This window comes from Neoarius graeffei, chromosome 15, assembly GCF_027579695.1.
Source record: "Neoarius graeffei isolate fNeoGra1 chromosome 15, fNeoGra1.pri, whole genome shotgun sequence".
NCBI classification, from domain to species: domain Eukaryota; kingdom Metazoa; phylum Chordata; class Actinopteri; order Siluriformes; family Ariidae; genus Neoarius; species Neoarius graeffei.
The window spans coordinates 2,385,125-2,410,744 of NC_083583.1; the positions used below are offsets into that span (position 1 = coordinate 2,385,125).

General features: G+C 40.4%; 1 protein-coding gene across 2 annotated transcripts in view; it reads right to left on the reverse strand.

The window, feature by feature from the left end:
- Positions 1–25,620, reverse strand: part of dok4 (docking protein 4) — a 129,472-nt gene that overhangs the window by 23,186 nt on the left and 80,666 nt on the right. For both annotated transcript variants that reach the window (XM_060940395.1, XM_060940396.1), the window contains exon 2: positions 8,057–8,328. In XM_060940395.1, coding sequence (XP_060796378.1) covers positions 8,057–8,122 — 66 coding nt within the window. In that variant the 5' untranslated portion in view covers positions 8,123–8,328. The remainder of the gene's footprint in view (positions 1–8,056; positions 8,329–25,620) is intronic.

Here is a 25,620-nt window from a genome sequence, read left to right on the forward strand (position 1 = left end):
CGTGCACAGCAGTAAGCGTTTCTCTTGGAGGAGCGATGTCGAGTCATAACGAGGTCTCGGAGCTAAAATGGAGGTTAAACGGCGGCTCTACAGCCAGTTAACCTCCTCCTCCTCCTCCTCCTCGTCCTCCTCCTCCTCCTCCTCCTCCCAGTGATAAACACAGGGCTGTTTATAGAAAACGCTGGAAGACTCGCGATGACACCGTGAGACGCGATAAAGAACCATTTGGGTTCTGTGTCAGTGCCCAACGGCTCATTTCATTCCAAGGGAAAAGTATTAACCTGCAGATGAGCCATAAATCTTCTGATTAAACACTGCTTCAAAAAGTAGAAATTAGCGCTCAGTGTGACCTTTTCACTTCCGTCTGCGAACAAACCTTCCGGACGAGACGCTGTCGGTTACGAAGATAAATGTGGTTTTGTGGAACTTTTGTTCTTTCAGTGTAAAAATGAGTCGAATTCCAGAGACGAGGCTGAAGCAGTTAATCACACTCAAGATGAAACACGTTAGTCAAAAAAACAAAAGTACAGGAAATCGGCTGTGATCAGAATTTACATACAGTAAACACTGCGTGTGATGAAGCAGTTAGCATTACCCCCCCCCAAAAGATTATTCTCCTGGAACAGCTGCCCCCAAGTGTTTCACTACAGAAAATGATGTCTTAGTAAGTGAAAATATCTTTAAACTATTTGAAATGATCGAACAGTTCCTATTAGAGGAAAACAGGACACCAATTCTGAGATTATTAAACCGAGTTCAAAATTGCAACCAACTTATTCGAAGATGTTTTACCAAGTAGAAATCTGTCCATGCAGCAAGATCATCTCACTAGTATTAAGTCATTTGCTCCTTAAATTCAGTTCTCAGTTTTTTGCAGTGTTTCATTCCTTTTACACCACAGCAATTTACCATGTGACACTTTTTTACTGACAAGAATGTGCGTGATACTTTTATCCATTTACAGTTACATTAGGGTGACCAGACATCCCCATGCTCTGGCGACAGTCCGCGTTTTTGGTGGCCTGTCCCTGGAAATGTCCCCATTTTTAACCATGACTAACACATGGATTAAAGCAAAACAATTTATTTGACTGAAAATTTACCGGGGGGGGGGGGTATGGGTGGATTTCGATGAAATTCTGAGAATGATTAACTTAGAACTGATAACTTTATTATCAATTAATTAATGGATTAATATATTCAATTTATTGCACTTTCTTTCCATTGCTTCCGTATATTATTTTTTGTGGCAAACCACACAAATGCAAGCGCCTGGAATGTTTAGTTTTTTGCACCATGAACTAAATGGCTTTCCGTTTTCACCTATTTCGTACAGCCAAGCCCACCTCCACTTGTTTTACACCTTTATCGATGGCAGACACATCAGTGCCTTCTTTCATGTAAAGCGCCTCCATGCTGCTGAAACCGAAAGCAGAATGACATGCTCCTCTGTGCTCCACGTCAATATAGAAAAAAGTTTGGATCTTCGATTAAATTAAAATTATAATTTGACCTTACTTTGTGTTGAATACGACTTCAAAAACAATTCAAGATTTTATTAAGAGAAATATTGTGGCCAACACGAGTGTTAAGTTACCGAAAAGATCGTGTGAAGTTGGCTGCTATCTACTTTGCGTTCGTTCTCATTTCCCTCCATCATTTCATCAGCCAGAAACAGATGTTTTGACGTAATTTAACTTAGTAGGCTATGATTATTATTTAACCGTAGTCTTCTAGACATTTTGACTGTTTGGGGCATTGAACGCTGGTGTATGATTTTCAGGGAATAAAGTTTAGCGCATGTCGGAACATCATTGCGCTCGCAGCCTCCAGCTCCTCAAACGCCCTTTAAATTGTGATATACCGTAGGCTATAAGGCACGATTCTAACATACCTTACACACTGGCCTAACGAAAATAATAATTGTTGGGGCGTCTGCTGATTTGTTAGCTATAAATTTAGGTCTAATTACTTCTGACAGTCTGCAAGCATTGCACTGTCGGGTCTTCAAGTCTGGCTGAAGCAGAGGAGCGGGCTTTCCGGGCTTTATTTTTTCGTTTTTTTTTAACATGCTCTATTTCTATATGTCCAAGTTTGAACTAAGTCATTTTGGCAAGATTTAATTTAATACAAAACAGAAATGGTCAGACACAAGCACGCCAAGCACATGGGAATGGATTTTGCCAATTTTGACAGCGCATGTTTTTTAATGCCGCACTGTAGACAGCGAACGTTTAAACAGGATCAAACACAGGAAATGAACGACACAAAGCATGGCTCAAAAACAAAAAAGTTAAATAAACCCTGCTGATAGTTGGTGGTGTTGCAACACGTCAGTGTTATAACCCAATCTCTACCCAACCACCCGCCATTTTAATTCTCCTCGGATCAGCACCGACCTCACATCTGGCCTTGGGAGAGTTCAGTTGACGGAAATCCGTCACACGACGGAAAACTTTAATCCATGCTAACAGATCAGAAAAAAAACAAAAAACCTCGAAACATCTACCAGATTTTATCAGACGCCTTGCGTATTGTTTTGTGGATCACTTTAAGACGGGCTCAGGCCGATAGCAGAGATGTTCTAGAACACCTCTGGTGAGAGCCTTTCCAGTATTTTGAGCCTTTCCAGTATTTTGATTGGTGGAGCTGAGGAACGACTTTTTAGCAGTGCGCTAGAATCTTTGCCTGAACTAAAGTCACTCATTCAGCTTTGACAGATCACTCCATCCGCTCCTGGACAGGTGAACCAGAGTCTTTTCTTGTAGGCCTCAGTGACGTTATTTGTCATCTCTGTTATTTAACCTTTAAATGTGTAAGCCATCTTCTGTGATGTTGTATCTGACATCACATTGCTTGTTACACCGCACTGAGATGTAGCGGTTGATAAACCATAGCCGACTGCAGCTAATGCTAGCAGGAGAAAGCTCAGTGCCGCGCCAGTCAGTCAGCTGAAGTTGTTGCTAGCTGTCGCGTTGCTGTAACAGAAATCCAGCTGAGGAAACATTATAACAGTCCAATGGCATAAGCTAACTGACACACAAATTGGTGTGTTTTCCCGCGGAGTTGCTGGCTGTGTAAAGCTGTAGGCTGATGGTAATGTTACCAAAGTGTCAGTATCTGTATAATTTGTTGTGATGTGCAACGGACTACACATTTTGATGAAGGCTACTCGTTTAGGCGAGGTCATTCATTCAGCTATGGCTACAATTTAGGCTCTGGGAGATCAGAAATCATTTGTTTCCTCAATAATAATAAAAATAATAATAATAATAATAATAATAATACCACCATACATTGAAATTGCTTGGATTGAAGTAAACTGTTTATTTAAATTGTGTTGTGTGTTTTGTATATTTTTAAATACATTGTCCATTACTAGTGGTATATAAGGCAATTAATTTAATTTATTTACTTTCATGGGTCTAAAACATCTATTTCGGCAAGCCTACAATTTAAGAGTCTATAAATCTAAACTATGTACCCAGACCAGAGATTTTCACATTGTCTTTAATTAACGTTCACCTAAAGCAGGTGCAGAATCGGCCTCCAGCGCACTCAGTGAGGAAAATCCCACTTTTTATGCAATACATGATCAAAATACACAAAAAAACAGAAATGTCCCCCCTTTTTATTACAAAGATGAAAACATTAGATGTTTTAATGATACTTTCACCACCGAACTGAAAATGTCCTGGTTTTCTTCTCAGAAATCTGGTCACCTTAAGTTGCATTTAATATTGTGGAAAATGGTTCATTCCTGTTCTCTCTTACATTATAGCAGCAATAAACATCCATTCCCTCACCAGACTCTCCTTATTCTCTCTCTCTCTCTCTCTCTCTCTCTCTCTCTCTCAAAAAACCCCACAATTTGTTCCATCGTGTTCCTGAGAAATTGTAAAGAAGTGTAAAGTCATCTGTCCTGAAGACATCAGAGAACTTAAAGTTCCAGCTTCACCTCTGACTGTTACACAGCACTGACACTGGAGACTCCTTCCATCCTTTAATATTAAATAAATATCTTCTAATAAATATCATTAATGATTATATACATTTTAAAATTATTTTACCATTAGTGGATATTACAAGTCGCAGTGAACAAGCTGTTACTATAGAAACAATAACGTATCAGAACGAGTGCATTAATTAAATAATATTGTCTGGCTTTTTTCGTGGTCTATCAGATATATTCCATTCAGCTGCTCACCTTCGACTCATTCAGTGTCATGCTAACTGAATGGAATATATCTGATAGACCACGAGAAAAAGCCATTATTATTATACATACACTCTCTCTTCACATCAACATTCTCACCTTCCAGCCAGTGCAGCGTTCATCAGTAGTGTTAGCGAATGCTAATAAAATGGTCAAGCCAATGCTATCAAGAGCAAGTAGCACAGGCTAACGACCAAGAAACTAAGATTTCTGTCTCCGGACCGTTCTTCCACGCGGCACGGTCGCCACAGTATTTTTCACTCAGACTTGAGGATTCATTTCCCTGTGGGACTTACTGAGTTACTTTTAAAATCAACATCGACGGCTACACACAACGGAGCGACAGGGCAGCCAAAACTCTCTCAAAATCTTCTGTATTTAACGAAGCAAACCTGGCAGCCATGTTTGTTTACAAACTGTCACAGTCACTCGCTAGCGCAGAAGTTTTACGTTTCCGACGCGTCTCTTTTCCAGTTTTTCGATGTCCGTTGGTATGTTTTTCTCTTGTAAATATGCATGAAGAATATATAATGAAATTTTCGTAGCCTTTCAGGTGTTCAACGCGTCTTTAGTTTCAGTTTATTTATTTAGTGCTTAATAATCGTAAGCACAGCTAATCCTAGCGGTAGCACTGGATTAGCCTTGTATTCTCTCTTTCCCAGTTGACAAAGAAATGGTTCTGGGCATACGCAGCAGAAAAATTTTGCTATTGGATCTTCGCATCAGCGCCAACATGCGATGTCATGTTGTCTTGACAACCGTGCAAGATCATAAACCATATTCAACGCTCATTCTCCATTGGGTAGAGTGACATAATACACGTAGGATAAGCGATATGCTAACAATATTGCATGCTATCAAACCAAATAAATGAAACCCGCTAGAAGGGAATAGAACACGTTTTTATTCCATTGAAAAAGCGTCCTGTATGGATAATAATTATAAATAAACCTGTGATTTGCAGCTGCACTGCTGTCAGAGCTGCTGTGTGACAGAATTATACCACAGTTAGTTCTGGTTCACTCATCTGATTGGACCAGCGGTGTTCCAGGAGTATGTTACATTTAATATACAGTGGTGCTTGAAAGTTTGTGAACCCTTTAGAATTTTCTATATTTCTGCATAAATATGACCTAAAACATCATCAGATTTTCACACAAGTCCTAAAAGTAGATAAAGAGAACCCAGTTAAACAAATGAGACAAAAATATTATACTTGGTCATTTACTTATTGAGGAAAATGATCCAATATTACATATCTGTGAGTGGCAAAAGTATGTGCACCTCTAGGATTAGCAGTTAATTTGAAGGTGAAATTAGAGTCAGGTGTTTTCAATCAATGGGATGACAATCAGGTGTGAGTGGGCACCCTGTTTTATTTAAAGAACAGGGATCTATCAAAGTCTGATCTTCACAACACATGTTTGTGGAAGTGTATCATGGCACGAACAAAGGAGATTTCTGAGGACCTCAGAAAAAGCGTTGTTGATGCTCATCAGGCTGGAAAAGGTTACAAAACCATCTCTAAAGAGTTTGGACTCCACCAATCCACAGTCAGACAGACTGTGTACAAATGGAGGAAATTCAAGACCATTGTTACCCTCCCCAGGAGTGGGCGACCAACAAAGATCACTCCAAGAGCAAGGCGTGTAATAGTCGGCGAGGTCACAAAGGACCCCAGGGTAACTTCTAAGCAACTGAAGGCCTCTCTCACATTGGCTAATGTTAATGTTCATGAGTCCACCATCAGGAGAACACTGAACAACAATGGTGTGCATGGCAGGGTTGCAAGGAGAAAGCCACTGCTCTCCAAAAAGAACATTGCTGCTCATCTGCAGTTTGCTAAAGATCACGTGGACAAGCCAGAAGGCTATTGGAAAAATGTTTTGTGGATGGATGAGACCAACTTTTTGGTTTAAATGAGAAGCGTTATGTTTGGAGAAAGGAAAACACTACATTCCAGCATAAGAACCTTATCCCATCTGTGAAACATGGTGGTGGTAGTATCATGGTTTGGGCCTGTTTTGCTGCATCTGGGCCAGGACGGCTTGCCATCATTGATGGAACAATGAATTCTGAATTATACCAGCGAATTCTAAAGGAAAATGTCAGGACATCTGTCCATGAACTGAATCTCAAGAGAAGGTGGGTCATGCAGCAAGACAACGACCCTAAGCACACAAGTCATTCTACCAAAGAATGGTTAAAGAAGAATAAAGTGAATGTTTTGGAATGGCCAAGTCAAAGTCCTGACCTTAATCCAATGGAAATGTTGTGGAAGGACCTGCAGCGAGCAGTTCATGTGAGGAAACCCACCAACATCCCAGAGTTGAAGCTGTTCTGTACGGAGGAACGGGCTAAAATTCCTCCAAGCCGGTGTGCAGGACTGATCAACAGTTACCGCAAATGTTTAGTTGCAGTTATTGCTGCACAAGGGGGTCACACCAGATACTGAAAGCAAAGGTTCACATACTTTTGCCCCTCACAGATATGTAACATTGGATCATTTTCCTCAATAAATAAATGACCAAGTATAATATTTTTGTCTCATTTGTTTAACTGGGTTCTCTTTATCTACTTTTAGGACTTGTGTGAAAATCTGATGATGTTTTAGGTCATATTTATGCAGAAATATAGAAAATTCTAAAGGGTTCACAAACTTTCAAGAGACTGTAACTGTGAAACGGTTAGTACAGTTGAGTTAGTGACATCATCAGCACAGATGGCAAATGATACGTTTTTCATGAATATACACTCCCTGGCCACTTGATTCTAAGATCCCTGTTCTTGGCTGCAGGAGTGGAACCCAATGTGTTCTTCTGCTGTTGCATGCTGAGATGCTTTTCTGCTCACCACGGTTGTAAAGAGTGATTATATGAGTTACTATATCCTTCCTGGCAAAAAAGCTCGACCCAATCTGTCCATTCCCCTCTGACCCTCTCTTATCAACAAGGCGTTTGTTTCCACCCACAGAACTGTCGCTCACTCACTCAGTGTTTTTTGTTTTCTGCACCATTCTGTGTAAACTCTACAGACTGTTGTGTGTGAAAACCCCAGGAGGAGATCAGCAGCTTCTGAAATACTCAAACCAGTCCATCTGGATCAAACCAACACCCATACCACAGTGAAAGTAAGTCACACTTCACTCTGAGATCACAGTGTTTCCCGTTCTGATGTTTGAACATTGTGAAGATTAACTGAAGCTCCTGATTTGTATCTGTGTGATTTGATGCGTCGTGCTGCTGTCGAGGGATCGGCTGATTACAGAACTGCAGAAAACAGCGGGGGGATGTAGGGGTGTTCCTAATAAAGTGGCTGGTCAGTGTAACTTCTGAATTATAATATGGAAGCTCGTCAGATGAAGATGAAAAGGATGAATGGGGGCATATTTGACCAGATGCACCTTTAACAGGAATGTACACATCATTATGAGCTCGTTAGACAGCTAGCTGCCGTGCTCTCAGTGAGTGTGGGTTCTTTAGGATCTATTTTCATTTGTGGAGCAAAACTAAAATTATTTGGCCATATTTTAAAACATAAAACTGTTGCATAAAAGCAACATCATATTCACAGTCATGCTGTTATACTGAATACTGTATGTGCCGATCCACTCGAGCGACACTTTTTCATTAATCAACATCTCACTTCAACACAGCAAAGCACCACGTAGAGCAGAACATCACTGAACCATCATACATTTACACAAGATGTGTACAGAGCGATAAGACCAACTTCACTTCCAGGTGGCCACAAAGAAATTCTCCAAAAATTGTGAAGAAAAAAAAATATATATATCAATCAGATGCTCATTTGTCAATTCTGCATTTCTCACTCACTCACCCCCAGCTTCCTGCTCCGCATCCGGACGTAGCCCTGCTTGACGATGTCGTTGAAGTTGGAGGCCATGTCTGAGGCACCTGGGAGCTGCTGGAGCCGATGGATGCTGGCATCCAGCCTTTTCTGTTCCAACCAAGCGCCTCCTTCCAGTCTCTCGCCTCTTCTTCTCGCTTGGTTTTTCACTCGCTCTTCGCTCGCTCTCTCAGACGCGTGAGACAAAGCCGTGAGTTCAGTCGAGTTCAGCTTCCGAGTCTCTCATCGCTCCAGCATGATCTCTGCAGAGGGGAAAAGGCAGGACATGTATTATTGATGCTCGATCAGTGGAGAACGGAGATGTCCCGAGCTGCACAGGCACACAACATTACCATAGATTATTTATCCACTTGCCAGATGCTGTGTTTCAGAGCGCATCATGTGACTTCACTCATCTGACTACTTGCCTTGTCGTTTATAGTTTACAGGAATTCAGCTTGCCCCCGGTCATGTGACAGGGTTAACGGAAGTGTAGAGGGCATTTTCATACTCAACCCAGAAGACCTGATCCTGAGAGTTTAATATACAGACAGTAAAACACTCATATGGACTCATCAGCATTTGTGATGGATAAACAAGCATACCTGTCAGTCAAATAAGCCCCGCCCCCTAGTCAATGGCGGTATGCTGGCACTCGAACATGACTTTTATCCAAAATCAAACAAATGGAATTACAATGTTGTAAAGTTTTACATCACATGATTTCCTCAAACATTCTAACAAAATTATTTGTTTCCAAAATCACGTGACTTTTTGCCTCCTGGTTCACTTCCGCTTTCCAAGTGACGGACAACAATCAAAGATGGCGTCCAAGCCAAGTACGCGTCTATCATCATCATCATCATCATCATCTTGTGGAAAACATTCTCCATCTGACTGTTAACAGACTTGAACCAAAAACAAAATCAAGATATCAAGAAAAAAGTATATTTATGTGATGGATTGGATCCCTACAGCTTAAAAAAGACGAACTTTGAGTAATTTCAACAACTTTCCAAAACATACAGTTTCCGGACATTTCCAATCATCTGGTCGCCCAGACATCGTTTTACACGAAGAATCAAATGAAAGCTTTGGAAAGTCTTGAAGCCTATAATGTTTGTGTTTGGGTTCATGACGCTGGAATAAGACTTCTAAAGGACAGTAATCGTCTTATTTTTGCGAAGGTGAGTAATGTAAGCTGAAGTGTAGTGTGTGATTGGAGTCGGAGCTGCTGGAGGCATTTCTGCAACGATAACTTATATTTTATTTCATGACATTTCAAACGCAGCTCACACTTACGAACTGACGTCATCGGACAACCAGAAAAAATACGTAAACAATCGAGTTTCAGTCAATCTGACCACCAAAGTTATTTCATCGTTTCATCAACAGTTTGTTTTATGAGATCCAAAACGTAAGAAAAAACTAATTTAACATTAGAAGTTTTGATTTTAGATCCATAAATGTACATACGGTAGATGTCCGTACCTTTAACAAAACGATTCCTGCAAACACGAACACGTGGACTCTCGATTCCTTTCAAGCACAGTGAACAGTCTGCAAGCTGTTTTTCACGGCATCTTTGAGATATTTTTCATTCTTTCACCCTTGTGCACAACTTCTTCTGGTATCCTATAATACCTTCTGTCTTTTTCTCAATTTGATTGGTTTGAACATCCAAATACAGAGCAACGATCGGCCATATTTGGAGGCGAAACACAAACTACTGCAAAGCGACGACTGTAAACAAATACGATGCCTGTCAGCTGGAAATCTGAATACGTAATGAGGCAGATCACTACTGCAAGTGATGTCTACTGCAAACAAAAAAGAATAAAGTGTCTTCAAAGAAGGTCCCCAAGCTGAACAATGAGGTTTTCCTTCACGTCATCCTGTGCAGAACGTTTCCATGAGAAGAGCTCAGGAGCAGTGGGATTGTGCTGACGGCAGCAGAACGCTCACATTAAAGTTTCAAAAGCAGCTCATTAGCCGGGACAGAGCCGGGTTAATTGTTCTCAGCACTGTTGGTTTTAAAAAATTGCTTTCTGAAGAGAGAAGGACGATGATAACACACACACACACACACACACACACACAGGATTAGTAAAGTACAGATGTTTGCTGCTGTTATCACTCACAAAACACACACAGGACATGATGAAGTGAAGCACAGCGACAAAATCCAAAGTGTCGAGAAAGTGAAGCCACGATGGAGGCTCACAGCACAAGTAGTGACGCTTAGCCGAGATGATTAGCATTAATAACAGCTCATACTCATTAGTTCATACTGAAATGGAATTAGACGTAATTAGCTTCCGCGCAACAAACGTCATCTGCATCAGACACCTTAGTTCAGGCCAACAATATCAGTCATGAGTTTTATAAATCACTAAAAGGAAAAAAGTTTATATACATGTGCGCTAATGTGTCACGCCTAGATATTGACATAACGTCTGCTTAAAGTCTAGCTGAAATAAAGGCTTAATGAGAGATGATAAAGAAATTATCTAGCCATTATTGATCAGAAATATCTAAATATCTAATGCATGGCTCGAAATTCGTGGTGGTCCGGTCGCCCGAGGCGACTTAATTTGTCATTTGGCGGGTAATTCCTGTCACTAGGCAGCCCGGCTGGCTAGTTGAAAATAAAAAATATATACTGTATGAAGTGAAGATTCAGACACCGTCAACTAAAGCCGCCACATATTAAGCGCGTGCCGTGTCTGTGTTAATCGATGTGTTTATCGGCAGGACAGAAAATACCGAAGAATTCCGAATCACATCGTGTACGGTACGAGTCAGGCTGTCGTTTTTTTCACTACTGCGCATGCATATAACACATCTCGCTGAATATCACAGTAATCACGTTATCAAATTCAATAGATGTGGCCACATTATCGCCCATTTAAACACGTGTTTTTGTTGTTGTTTACATCTACATCTGCCAAAGCTACGCTGCGATGTGGAATTTTGTGAAAGGTGTACAGAAACCGCCAGAGACGGGGACAAAGCGACCTCGGTCTGAAGAGGAGAAAAAGGCCGCCGATAAAGCGTACGAGAAGGAGAAACGACAAAGGACTTATAAGCAAGCGTGGGAGCAGGGTCGGCCTCGGCTGCGATACGATTTTTATGGAATAATTAATTTTTTTCAAGTTGATTCCTCGTCAATATGAAGCTCCGAATGCTTTCTCTCTCATAAATGGCTAAATACAGAAAGCATGTTGGACATATTTTGGGTGCTATAGTCATGATAGTCAGTATATTTGTTTTCAATACTCATACACCAAGCTGCCAAGTTTTCCAATATATTATTATTTGTTGATATTATATTATGGTGCTCTGCGTTGTTCTCATTTATGTATTTAACAACAGGATCAAAATACTCGGGTCTTGAAATAAATGCACATTAGTCATGAACAATGGTAACGACTCTCTTTTGTGTTATTTTTGACAGAAGTAAAATTCAGACATGAACAAATTTTGGCGAGTTGATTTTCTGTTTGGCGAGTTACTTTGGAAGGGAACTAGTCCGGCTGGCTGGTGAAAAAAATATATGAATTTCTAGGCCTGTAATGTATAAACCAATTTAATTCTCATCTCACTCCACAATCATGGGTTCGGATTTTGGTTCATGCAAATTCACGCGCCATCTTCACTAATAATCATCAATACTTTTGTCCAGCAGAAGTAATTAACACTAGCATGCTAACTTACATCAAACAGAAGCTAAATTAGCCATCGTTGCTGACCGAGCTAGCTAACATGAACTGAAATACCAATTTGTGATTAGCTATATTAGCTACAGTATGTTAGCTACTATGCTAGTGCTGTTGAGGTAGTTAGCGCTAATGTTATAGCAACATATGCTAGTGAAAATAAAGAGTGTGACATTTTGTAAAAGGTGTGTCCTCATTACACAAATCACACTTCAACTCTATGGCTTTACATCAGTTTTTGGTGTGTGCTATCTAGCTAATGTTAGCTTACTTAAAGGGTCAAGGAGGAACTTATTCCATCCATCCTGGACCTTCTGCAAAATATAAAATGTCAGCTCAGGCTACATCCACACGACAACAGCAATGAGATGTTATTTAAAAATATATTGCGTCCAAATGGGCAACGATCAGTAAAATATCAGGTCCATATGGCAACGCAACGCTTGCTGAAAACGATGCAATACACATGCCACACCTCTAGGGGCGCTGTAAGACGGTCCCTTCAGAGACACCAGAACAATAGAAGAAGTAACGACGCATGCGCATAAACTATTATGCACGAGGCTTCATATTAGCCACAAAGTCAGAAAAATCTGTTCGTAAAATTACGTTATAATGACCAAATACAATGAAAAGTATTTTTCCAGTCTCACCTGTGAAAGGTAATCCCATGTGATCTCGTTTGGACGGCAAACCTGTTGGTACAGTTAAACGCAGCTAATCTTTATTCTCCGCTTTGACCTATCCAAAATGGCGGCGAGGATGACGTATGATTCTACACGGAAGGTGGCGTCTTCAATGGTCCGGAATAAATTGAATGATACATGATGTCAATTGTCATGACAATTTGTTGTTTCTCACCTGTGAAAGGTAATCCCATATGATCTCGTTTGGACGGTAAACCTGTTGGTACAGTTAAACGCAGCTAATCTTTATTCTCCGCTTTGACCTCTCCAATATGGCGGCGAGGATGACGTATGATTCTACGCGGAAGGCGGCGTCTTTAATGGTCCGGAATAAATTGGATTCATTTGCTCCTCTACGCCCTTTTTGAGGAATGTATTGTCGGACTTAAATCAACATCTGAAGAGGTGAGATCGCTCCTTTTTTCCCCTATTTTTGCTGGCGGGATTGACTCTGCCCTAACTCTCTCTCTCTCTCACTTTGCACCATTACACAATAAATATTCACAGTGAAAATATTTTGTAAGCGCGTTTCATGAACCAAGTTATAGGATTTGTTGACAACTCGCATCGCAATGAGAAGATCATTGGCACTACTGGTGTTAAGAATCAGACCATTTCATAAATGAATATTTTGCTGTAGAGCTGCAGTGTTTGTACAATTGCATGTTTTTGCTTCACTATTACTGTCACTATTCTGCTTCTTGCATTACTACTGTGAACTAACACTGAACATAATAATAATAATAATAATAATAATATCCAAGCTCGTGTTTCACTCTCACTAGTGCTCTGTAAGGCTTTTTCCTGGTGATATTCGTTACACTTCTATCCGGCGTGAAGCACTCACAGTCATGTGGTTGTGACGTCATCGTAAACAAATCCGTTCTACTCATCCAGACGACTTCACAACGGCAACGTTGCCAGATCTTTCCACTCTGGAACCTGTTCTCAAAAAGATTGCGTTTTGGGCACCCAAAACGCCGGTGCCGTGTGGACGCCAGGCCTAAACGATAAGCAATTGTATCGGAGTCACCTGAATCCGTTGCCGTGTGGACAGGGCCTGAGATGATTATCTAATTTGTGCTTTTGAGATGCAAATTACAGAGTACATGTTAACTATTTAGAGAATACTGCTGTTCAGCAACTGGAAACGTGTGATCCAGAGAGTCAGCTAACTAATGATTTCGACTAGAAGTTTGGCCTTTCGATGCTTTATGTAAACAGTGTAAAGACACAGTGAAAGTAAAATAGAACCATCAGGAACATCAGCATTTCCCTCAGATCTGTGGTTAACTTACAAATAAAATCTCTGTACGATCAAAACTACTCTGTAAATACACTTAGCATCTACCACTAACACACTTTCAGAAATAGGGGTACAGTACGAGTCCATTTCTGTCCCCCAAGGTACAATCTACACTAATGTACCCCCTACGGCTCACTACTGGGCCTCAAGGTAACTATGTGTACCTGTTTAGGGCCAAAAAGGTACATACATGTTCCCAATCAGTATATAAAGGGTACAAATAAGTACCTTAGAGGGTACTGATCCAGTGACAAGCTGGTGTGCCCCTAAAGGTACAATAATGTACTTTATTTTCTGAGAGTGCACAATCCCCGTAAGTTCCACCGTACTGAGAAACATCAACGTTGCGTCATGAGCCAATCTAAACTCAGCAAAACGTTCGAGTTAAACATGACGAGACGCGTTTCTGATCTCGAGAACTAGCCGAGTGTGAGCATGTGCAGTATTTCACCCGCACTGCTCATCTCGATAGAAAGAGGAGTTTTATTTATTTTCATGTCAATAAAACAGGCCAAATAGAACATCTGAGAGATGCAGGATTATTGGGGTTAACACATATATATTTTAAAAAAATAAAATCTGAAACTCAAATGAAAACCATGAGAGAGTTATTTTAATCTGTAATGGGAGGTAATGCAGGAAGTCACAGCCTAAAGGTTCGAGAAGCAGCTTTGGGACCAAAAGGTTGCTGGTTTGATTCCCTGGACTAGCAGGAACGGCTGAAGTGCCCTTGAGCAAGGCACCGAACCCCCACCTGCCCCCCAGGCTGCTCTTGGTGTGCTGTAAGTCACTCTTTTAACAGCGTCTGATAAACGCCTGTAATGGAATGTGTTTCTGGTTCTAACATTAATTGAATGGAATGTGTGTGATTACTAAAGGCTGATCTAATTTTACTGTTCTGTAATCATCTACCCATGAAAGAAGGTTCTATTTATTGAGTTCAAGTGGTGTTTAATATCACTAACCACAAAATTCATGATGGAAACCTTTAAGCCAATTCACATTATATGATTTTCGTAATTGGTTGTGATTTTTTTTTCCAGCAGGGACTATTTTTTTGGTTTTCAGAAACTCCACAAAGCCAGAGTTCTTTCATCTCCAGGTGTGCAGAACAAAGAAACTAGATCAGTTCACGTTCACAAAGCTAAATCAATATATATATCAGAGTCCTGTAAGGGAACATCTAGAACAGCTCGTTAAGATGCAGGCTGCACTCCTCAGGAGGAGAATCAAGCAGGAACAAGCCTCGAACATCTGTTTTCACTGGTAAGTACTGCTATTGACTGAGAGCTGAGAGCAGAGCGCAGACAGGAACTGTCTCTGAGAACCGTCAGACTGACAACAGGCTGCACCGCCTCACCGCTGGGGCTTGGACCAAAAAAACCCAGCACAAACTGTTTCCTTCATTTATTTCATTATTGCAAGGAACAATGGAGTCTACGTTCAAAATGATTACCTCAACCCGCTTTTATTTCCAAACCATATTATTATTAGCAGTAGTAATAGTAGGGTGAAGCACGGAAGGTGCAAGGTAAATATTGTATTGTCATTGTTCATTATTATTATTATTATTATTATTATTATTATTATCTCATCCGGCCAACAGGTGATGAGTTAATGCCATCATGTGTTGTCTGTCGTCCGTCCAGCATCGTCCACATTTCAAGAAATTCGCTTCTTCTCGGTCAATTCCTCGCTGTTTTGGATTCTTTCTGGTAAATAGGTCGGTATTCCTGGGATGGATATCACTTCTATATATAGCTTATATAGGGGAGAGTGGGGTAAGATGAGCCACTTTTTACATTTTTCATCATAACTACATGTTAAAGCCATTTTTGCTTCCAGTCTACACACCATACCAAATTTCAAAGTGTACTGTTACTATCTGAGCAAAACATAACTGATAAGCTCTTATGGTTAGAGTGATATTACCTCTTGAAAAAAAAATGTCAAGTGGCTCAACTTACCCCATGCACGGGGTAAGATGAGCCACTGTGTGGGGTAAACTGAGCCAACACAAAACATGTTAGGTTAACAAAGTAAACAACTTTTATTATTAGAAATGCAATCAGTGAATCAAGTCAAGTCAATCAAGTGGGGGATAGGGCCGTTGCATAGAGAAGGGGAGATGAAGAGAGAGGTGATAGAACGAGATGGGATAGGGAGGGATAGATAGATGGATAGAGAGAGAGATATGCGTAGATAGATAGAAAGAGGGATGGTTAGAGAGGGAATGAGAGATATACTATATTATAGAAATTACTAAAACAGTAGAGCAGTGCCAAAGAATCTTATTTCTTTCAGTAGGTTAAAACATTGCTAAAACATGCAGCAATCATTCCATCAATCATTCAATCATTTCATCATTATTCAATGTTCCAAGCATTCAAATGGCAAGGGAACACCATTTGCCTCTCCCTCCGTGCTGTCCCCCCAACAGTAAAGGGGCGGGGCAATTTTTTCACAATATCCTGTCTTGACAGGACAGCCTCATCTTTCTCTTTGAAGACAAAGGTCGGCTTTCTTGCAGAGCCATGGCATGACCGGCTTCTTTTGAGAAATCTTGCCTCTATTTCGAAGACATCCAATTTGATTATCTGGCCAATGAAGAAATGCACTTTCTTCTTCCCCGTGTATTTTGCCACAACATAATCCCCCACATCTAACAACTGGTCTTCCTCATCTGATGTCATATATATATATATATATATATATATGTTGTTGTCATATATGACCAGTAAATGTGAAAACTTAAGTGTCATCCATATTGGGTAAGCTCAGCCACCAATGGGGTAAGTTGAGCCAGTGGCTCAACTTGCCCCACATCTAATGGCTCATCTTACCCCATGGCCACCATTTTGTAGAAAAATGCTAATAAAGGGGATTAGGCTAATCAAAATTATTTTTATTAGCATTCATATCATAGCTTAGAAAGCCACTAACTTAACCCTAATGTGTCTAAATATTATTCTACTTTTGTCTTCTCTAAATCATCTTCACTGTGGACAAACATGGAATTGACTTAGAAAGCACAAAAACACATTTTTATAAATATCTCCCTCACCTAGTTTGACATGTGGTGCTCCTCTCCACAAGTGTAAGTAAATGGTCCCGGCCCCCTTTGAATGTGGTCACATGGTCACATTTGTTTACTGTTTCTTAGAAACAGGGGGTGGCTCATCTTACCCCCTGGCTCATCTTACCCCGCTCTCCCCTATAGTGTATATAGCTTACAATATTTATTGCGCAAGGTGGCCCACTTTAGATCGTTCCTTCTGGACTAGACGGGGCTGGAGTGAGCTACACCGTCATCGACAGTCTCGTTATCTCTGCCATGGGAGCCCAGAGAATCCCTTTGGTATATTTTGATAAAATTTGGCTCAGTGATGGAGAACAGGATCCAAACATCAAATTTGGGCTCAATCCATCCATTGCTTCCATGTGTCCTTGGCTCATCTCTATTTGAAGGCATCCAAATCCACCATATTGAATTTTCCACCCTTTTCAAACATACTTTTGTGACCTGGTCCTACACCACTGATCCTATCCCAACCAAATTTGGTACGCATCATCTACAGCTGATTCTGAGCCAAAGTTATTCAAAGAATTTTGCTCGGATAAATGATATTGCTTCTGTCATCCAATTAATTTCGATGGCAAAGATGCCAAACAGGACATGAGCCCATATCTCAGCAACACTTTCACGCATCTGCTTAGGCAAGGCAAGGCGAGTTTATTTCTATAGCACATTTCATACACAGTGGCAGTTCAATGTGCTTTACAGAAGTAAAAGCAAAAGAGTAAACAACAGAAAATAAAGTTACATAAAATAAATGGGGAAGAAAATTAATAAGAATTATAATGCTTAGAATTTGGTGGACTGACTCAAGACCCCACCCAAAGAGGGTCCAGAAAAATTTGCTCCATTTAAGCACTTGGGCATGCTATAATAAGAAAAAAAAAAGTTTTTTGGAACTACTTTTCATGCCTTTGATCTAAAAACCTGATTTTCCCCCTGAAGTCAGGACTTTTGTGATTCTGACATCAGAACACGTTGACGATTCACATTCTGAGATTCCATTTGATGATGTGGTGCTGTGACTGCGTACCACCATGCCCTTGACAAAATTACAAGAAGTTTCCATGGCAACTATTCCCTGCTGGGCAGCTTGGCCCAGTCACTGCTGTTTATTTTACGCCTAAACAAATGAATGCAGTTTTTTTTTTTTTTAACAAAATCAAGGAGATGGAGAGTTTAGAAAGTGCAACATTACCATGGGAACTGCAGCAAGTCCCAAGAGCCAAAATTAGGAATGCCAGTAACAGCAGTGAAACCCTGAGTTTGGCGCAGCCCCCAAACATGGCCGCTCCAGACAACACTTCCCAACAGCCACAGCGCCCCCCATCACCAGAAATCTAATCTCTTCACCTGTCTCCAATTAGCCTGCAATCACTGTCCCTACTTAAGCTCAGCTCTCACTTCGTGAAGTATTGTTCTGTGTCCCGTACCTGACTTTACCAAGCTGGTTACTTACTGACTGACTTTCTGCTAAAGACCTCTGTTCCTGTTTCCTTCCGACTTCGTCTTCTCGTCTGCCCTGCACTGTGCTGTTCGCCGACCGACCGACCCATGCCTGTTTCCTGATTCACATTTTTGGCTTGATCTGCAGTTTGCACCATCCCCGCTCTCCCCTGAGTTTGCATCTGTAAGTGCCTGCAATCTGACAAGGAAGTTCTAGGTCATGTTACAAAGCATCGAAATTAAAACGAGCTAAAAATGTACTGATTTATAATATAAGGGTTTCTCAGTCTTGTCACACACTGCAGATTTCAACATTGCATGGTTTGTGAAGTCATAAACTTTGCATTAAAAAAAATCTCCGCTCATTCAGACTCGAGTGTTTACGTTTCCTGCAGATTTGTGTGTGTGTGTGTGTGTGTGTGTGTGTGTCAGGAAACACAAACTAACCTGTCAGCTAAACTGTTCAAAACCAGCCACTTGTGAAGACTCTCCCGGGTTTATTTAACCCGTTTATTCATATATTTTTTGAGAAATGTAGATGATCTAACCGTGAATTATTTTCCTTTATTCCAGTCAGAGATCAAGACATCCTCATCATTTCACCCGAATGAGGCTTCGAGCAGCACGGGACCTGCTGTTTCTGCACAGGGATACAGGATGAAAGGCAAAAAAAAATTACACTACCGTTCAAAAGTTTGGGGTCACCCAGACAATGTTGTGTTTTCCATGAAAAGTCACACTTTTATTTCCCACCATAAGTTGTAAAATGAATAGAAAATATAGTCGAGACATTTTTCTGGCCATTTTGAGCATTTAATCGACCCCACAAATGTGATGCTCCAGAAACTCAATCTGCTCAAAGGAAGGTCAGTTTTATAGCTTCTCTAAAGAGCTCAACTGTTTTCAGCTGTGCTAACATGATTGTACAAGGGTTTTCTAATCATCCATTAGCCTTCTGAGGCAATGAGCAAACACATTGTACCATTAGAACACTGGAGTGAGAGTTGCTGGAAATGGGCCTCTATACACCTATGGAGATATTGCACCAAAAACCACACATTTGCAGCTAGAATAGTCATTTACCACATTAGCAATGTATAGAGTGGATTTCTGATTAGTTTAAAGTGATCTTCATTGAAAAGAACAGTGCTTTTCTTTCAAAAATAAGGACATTTCAAAGTGACCCCAAACTTTTGAACGGTAGTGTATATATAATATATCTGTATCTGACTTATGTACAGTAGGTCATTACTTTCTTTACACGGGTTTGTGAATGTTCTTATTTTCTAAACATCATAAATTCATGATTTTTTTTAAAACCTATAATAAACTCATATCTGTAAAATCTGAGACAAGAGTTCTGTGTAGAACGTCTCTGAGAAGTAAAGAATAATGAACCAGCTTCCCTCGAGGAACTTTGTTAATCCCCTGTAATATTTCCAAAAACATTTCGTCTTAAATTTCAGTTTCTTTCTTGATGTGAGTTTGTGCTCAGAGAAGGGTTGCCAGATCTGGGTCACAAAATTAGTCTAATTAAGAAGAAAGTAATAGATACTGTACGTTACTGATTCCACCTTCAAGGTAAGAGTTAAACCATTATAACACTTATTTATTAAAGAATGACACATACTTCTGGCAAAAAAAAGGCAACAACAAAAAACGCAGGTTGTTGTGTTACTGAGAAAACACAAAGTGTAAACTCGTCTGTTGTGAAGATGGCTGAAATGTTACAGTTAAGGGCTTTACCTTGGACTGCTGTTATAGAAAATTAATTAACACCGTCTGACTGATCAGAATCCGTAATGTGGTCCAAGCGTCATTAAAGCAAGTAATTTCCCTGAAGGGTTTCACCAAATAATCTTGCATTATTACGGTAATTAAAGAATATCTATGGTAATGATAAACACACTCCTCCAGTAATACACAGAGCTCCTCTGTAGCGCAGGACCAGGAGGGGCGCAGACGCAGAACTTAATATATGTAATAAATCTAATGTACAGTATGCCTCCAAACTTCACTATTAACATTGCCATGTTTATTTCTGTGTGCGCTGACGCTTCAGTTTTGTGCAACCATCACTCTGATGTACACGTACGAGGAGGAAAAAGCACTTCACTGTAATACACGTGGTGTTTTATATGCAGGTAATTTTTATGACATGAGGAGAGAATATCAACAGAGTGACAGTGATATGACAGAGCAGCAGAGCAATAGAATGACAGAGTGACAGTCAGAGCGACAGAATGACAGTGACAGAGCAACAGAATGACAGTTTGATACAGCGACAGAATGACAGTGACAGAGCGACAGTGTGACTGATGGAATGACAGACAGAGCGATAGAATGACTAGCAAAGTGACAGAGTGACAGCAACAGAATGACTGGCAGAGTGACAGAATGACAGAGCGACAGTGTGACTGATGGAATGACAGAGCAAGAGAATGACAGTGATGGGATGAAAATGACAGAGTAACGGAATGACAGGAGGACATGTGATGGAATGAGATAGAGACTGTTGCTCTCCTGGGAAAAAATGTCGGAGGAGGTTAAGACCAGTGTGTGAGTCACAGCTGGCAGATGTTTCTCAGTTTCAGGTCGATTTAATGAGCCGTTTCACTCGCATTCTCTCCCGAGAGGTGAAAGTAAAAGAGCATTGATCAGGAATCAGGACAAAGGCTGGGCTGCTGAGTGCCAAAGTGCCGTTTCATTATTTCACCCTTAACTCCATGTTGCTAACAAGGAAACTCTAGCAGGCAGAGAGTTAAAAAAAAAAAAAAAGAAAAGAATTTTACTACACCATTCACAGCTTATGATGTCGTACAAGACGGATATTTTTCCCCAGATGTGGCCAAGCACCAGTTAAAAACAGTGAGGCAGTTCTGCTGTGTAACGCTCCAACAAATATATTTTTATAACCACTGAGGTCACAGTGTCGCACCTTCTCGCAGAGTCCGTGGACAAATCCATTTTTCACATTCTGCAGCCTTTCCTCTTCAGTGAAATCTCTCTTTTCCACCAGGTGAATTTTATTGTTGTTTGCTTTCAGGTAAAAAATATTTCATTTTACAGCTAAGCGTTGGATGTTTGAACCTCTGTGGAAGCCTGAAAGCTTCTTCAGTTGTTCCTCCAGAGGAGCCCTGAAAGATTCTACACCAAACCCAACAACTGAGCGTTTCCCCGACAGAAAGGGAAAACTTCAGAGAACCTTTTGGAGGCGGTGAATCCTTAAAGAACGCGGGATATTACGAAGAAGTAATGAGCAATAATCACACACTTCCCCAGTTAATACACACACACACACACACACCCCTAGGGGGAAAAACGGGTTCTATGGGGTTCTTTTGATTATTGTGTCAATTCTGTCAAGGGTAAGACACTAAATTATCTACGAACCCTTGCAGAACCTTTTTTTAAAGAAAAAAAAAATTACCAAGGCATTTTAGTTACTGTAAATGTTAAACTCCTGACAGATTGTAGATATTAATGAGAAAATAATGAGCAATTTTTTATATTCCACACTTACCCAGTTAATACACACACCTTTAATCATCACATCAAAATCAAATACAGCAAAGACTTCCATAGTGACCACGCCAGGAAAAGAGATGACGTTCACTTGACAAAGGCCAAAAGGAATCGGGGAAAACAAAACCTACTGCAAAGTATTGGCCACGACTGGAACGATTTGCCAAGGGACTTACATTCAATAAAAAATTTGCATATTTTTAAATCGAAAGTTAACGATTATTTAATTTTATAATTGTAAGATTTGATTTGTATAGTTTTTTTGTATTTGTGAAAAAAAATTTGCTGTTATTATTGTGATGTTTTATAGACAGGACCCCATTGAAAATCATGCTATGTGACATATATAAAGGGTTCTTCGAATGTTCTGTGGAGAATTAAGGGTTCTTAGTCTTTCAGAGAGGATGATTCTGATTTTACTCCAGTCCCCCATCTCCAGCCTGATCGTCTCTCCTCCACTCAGCCCACTTCCCCTTCACTGTTCCAAAACATCCTCCATTTTATGAGCATCCAAGGGAAAACCAAGCCATTCCTTGAGAGTCTGGGAGGTATAATATGACACACACATTATCCACAGGAAGAGACTTCCTCTCCGATTTCCCCTCTCTGCCACCCCGGGGCTGACAGCTGGCTGGCACACGTGGGGCAACTGGCAGCTGGCATGCAAGAGCTGAGAACAAGACCGGAGAAAAGCCATCAAAGAACCGAGCACATGAGGAAGTAGACAGAGGAGATGAAATGGAGAAAAGCGGTAATGACAACAATTATCCCAGGATAGCTCTCTCACTCACTCGCTCGCTCACTGGGTTTCCCATCTGTGTCAATTACTGATACGTTTTCATTCATTAAAGGAATACTCCAACGTTTTAACTCTAATGTCTGTGATTAGCACTAATGAGAACTTGGACTCGTTTCTCTGCACTGAGAAACACTTACAGTAGAAGTCTAAGGGCAGATGTTCATCTCCACCATTAAAGGTTTAAATCACGTGATGGCAAAAAAACAAACGTAAAGCTGCAGCAATTCCACCAGAACGATGAGACAGACGTGAGAGAAAATCTTATTAATAAAAAAACACCACGTGGACTTTTAAAAAGAATTAAAAGGTAGTTCTGGTTCACTGTCCTGAAGGTTCTTGTGGCGTCCATATGCTATCAGAGACCCACAACTCAAATTCATCCCTCTGAAAACGTAGATCCATCTCAGAGAAGAGTGAGCCGACACGTTTGCAGCTTCATTTACACGTAAACACATTTAACTGAAGACTTTCATGAACGTGTGAAGACAAAAAGTTCAACATCTGCCCTTAAATTTCCCAAAAAAAGTCTACAAAAACAGGCAGAAATTATTTTCCTCACATGATGGAGATTTCAAACCTGAGCAGCATCTACAGAACTATTAATACGTTTTAAAAGTATATTTTAAAAAAGAAAACATGTACCCGCAAAATACAAGGAGGACAAAGACCACGGGGTGATCTCGCATCATCGGTTTGTTCTCCCTCGACACCGCTCTCATGGAGCAGAAATATAAACCAAAACAATGTACGGAAAAATAAAATAAAGCTTGGAGGAACAGAACAATGTTTGAGCGAATGTTCAGTTCCCCGTAACACGTTTATTTAGGCACAGCAAAGCCGATCCTGCATAAATTAAAGTATTGAATGTTTGGCTACATCTGGGGTCCGAGGCTTTCATGTGCATAATTCAATACACGAGGGAGAGAAAACCTGAGGAGCATCCAGAGGAACACAGAGAGAGAGACAGAGAGAGAGACAGACAGAGGTCTATTTTCCCCAGAAGTCGCCGGCCCTCCGGTGCTCTCCATCCTGATCAACAGACTCTCAGTCTCCTCTTTTGTTTCTTTCATTTATTTTATAGTTTAATGTTAGAAATATTGAAGAGAGATTTTATGCACTAAAACTTCAGTGTTACTGAGAGTCTCAGTCTGACAAGCCGTGTTTAACTTCGTTATTTTAGGGTTGTTGTTTTTTTTACTACCTTGACAATGACTAATTTCCCCATCCATCTACTTCCACCAAACTAACTTTCTCTGTTTCTCTAATCGCATGTTCATGTCCCATACCACTGCATTACTGACTCCATTATCAACACTCCTGCTGCTACAGTTAGTGTTTATTAAAAAAAAAAAAACCTGTCACCTTCAAAACTACCAAGGGCTCGCTCTTTATACAACCCCAATTCCAAAAAAGTTGGGGCACTGTGTAAAACATGAATAAAAACTGAATGTGAAGATTTGCAAATCATGTAAACCCTATATTTCATTGAAAATAGTACAAAGACAACATATCAAACGTTGAAACTGAGACACGTTATTGTTTTTTGAAAAATATATACTCATTTTGAATTTGATATCAGCAACACGTTTCAAAAAAGTTGGGACGGGGCGTGTTTACCACTGTATTGCATCACCTCTACTTTTACCAACACTCTGTAAATGTTTGGGACCTGAGGAGACCAATTGCTGTCATTTTGAAAGAGAAATATTGTTCCATTCTTGCCTGATATACAATTTCAGTTGCTCAACAGTTCGGGTCTCCTTTGTCATATTTTCCATTTCATAATGCACCAAATGTTTTAAATGGGAGACAGGTCTGGACTGCAGCAGGCCAGTTTAGCACCCGGACTCTTTTCCTACGGAGCCATGTAGTTGTAATATGTGCAGAAAGCGGTTTGGCGTTGTCTTGCTGAAAGAAGGAAGGCCTTCCCTGAAAAAGATTTAGTCTGGATGGCAGCATATTGCTCTGAAACGTGTTTATATCATTCAGCATTAATGACGCCTTCCCAGATGTACAAGCTCCCCATGTCATGTGCACTAACGCCCCCTCATACCATCACAGACGCTGCTTTTGAAAGGTGCACTGATAAGCCGGATGGTCCCTCTCCTCTTTAGCCTGGAGGACGTGGGGTCCATGATTTCTAAAAAGAATTTCTACTTTTGATTCGTCAGACCTCGGGACAGTTTTCCACTTCGCCCCAGTCCATCATAAAAGAGCTCGGGCCCAGAGAAGGGGGCGGGGTTTCTGGATATTGTTTATATCTGGTTTTAACTTGCGTTTGTGGATGCAGTAATTAAGTGTTTTCACAGACGATGGTTTTCTGAAGTGTTCCTGAGCCCATACAGTGATTTCCACTACAGACACGTGTCTGCTTTTAATGCAGTGTCTCCTGAGGGCCTGAAGATCACAGGCTTCCAATGTCAGTTTTCAGCCTTGTCTCTCGCATACAGAGATTTCTCCAGATTCTCTGAATCCTTTAATGATATTATGGACCATAGATGATGTGACCCACAAATTCTTTGCAATTTTACATTGAGGAACGTTATTCTTAAATTGTTGCACTGTTTACCCTCGCAGTCTTTCATAGAACAGTGAACCCCTCCCCATCTTTACTTCTGAGAGACTCCGCCTCTCTGGGATGCTTTTTTTTTATATACAGTCATGTTACTGACCAGTTGCCAATTAACCAAATTAGTTTTTTTTTTTAGCATTAAACAACTTTTTCAGTCTTTTGTTGCCCGTGTCCCAACTTTTCTGAAATGTGTTGCTGACATCAAATTCAAAATGAGCAAATATTTTTCAAAAAACAATAAAATTTCTCAGTTTCAACATTTGATATGTTGTCTTTGTACTATTTTCAATTAAATATAGGGCTTCCATGATTTGCAAATCTTTGCATTCTGTTTTTATTTATGTTTTACACAGTGTCCCAACCTTTTTGAAATTGGGGTTGTATAAATGCCTTCTAGATTTTCTAAATTCATTGACAATTTTGAGC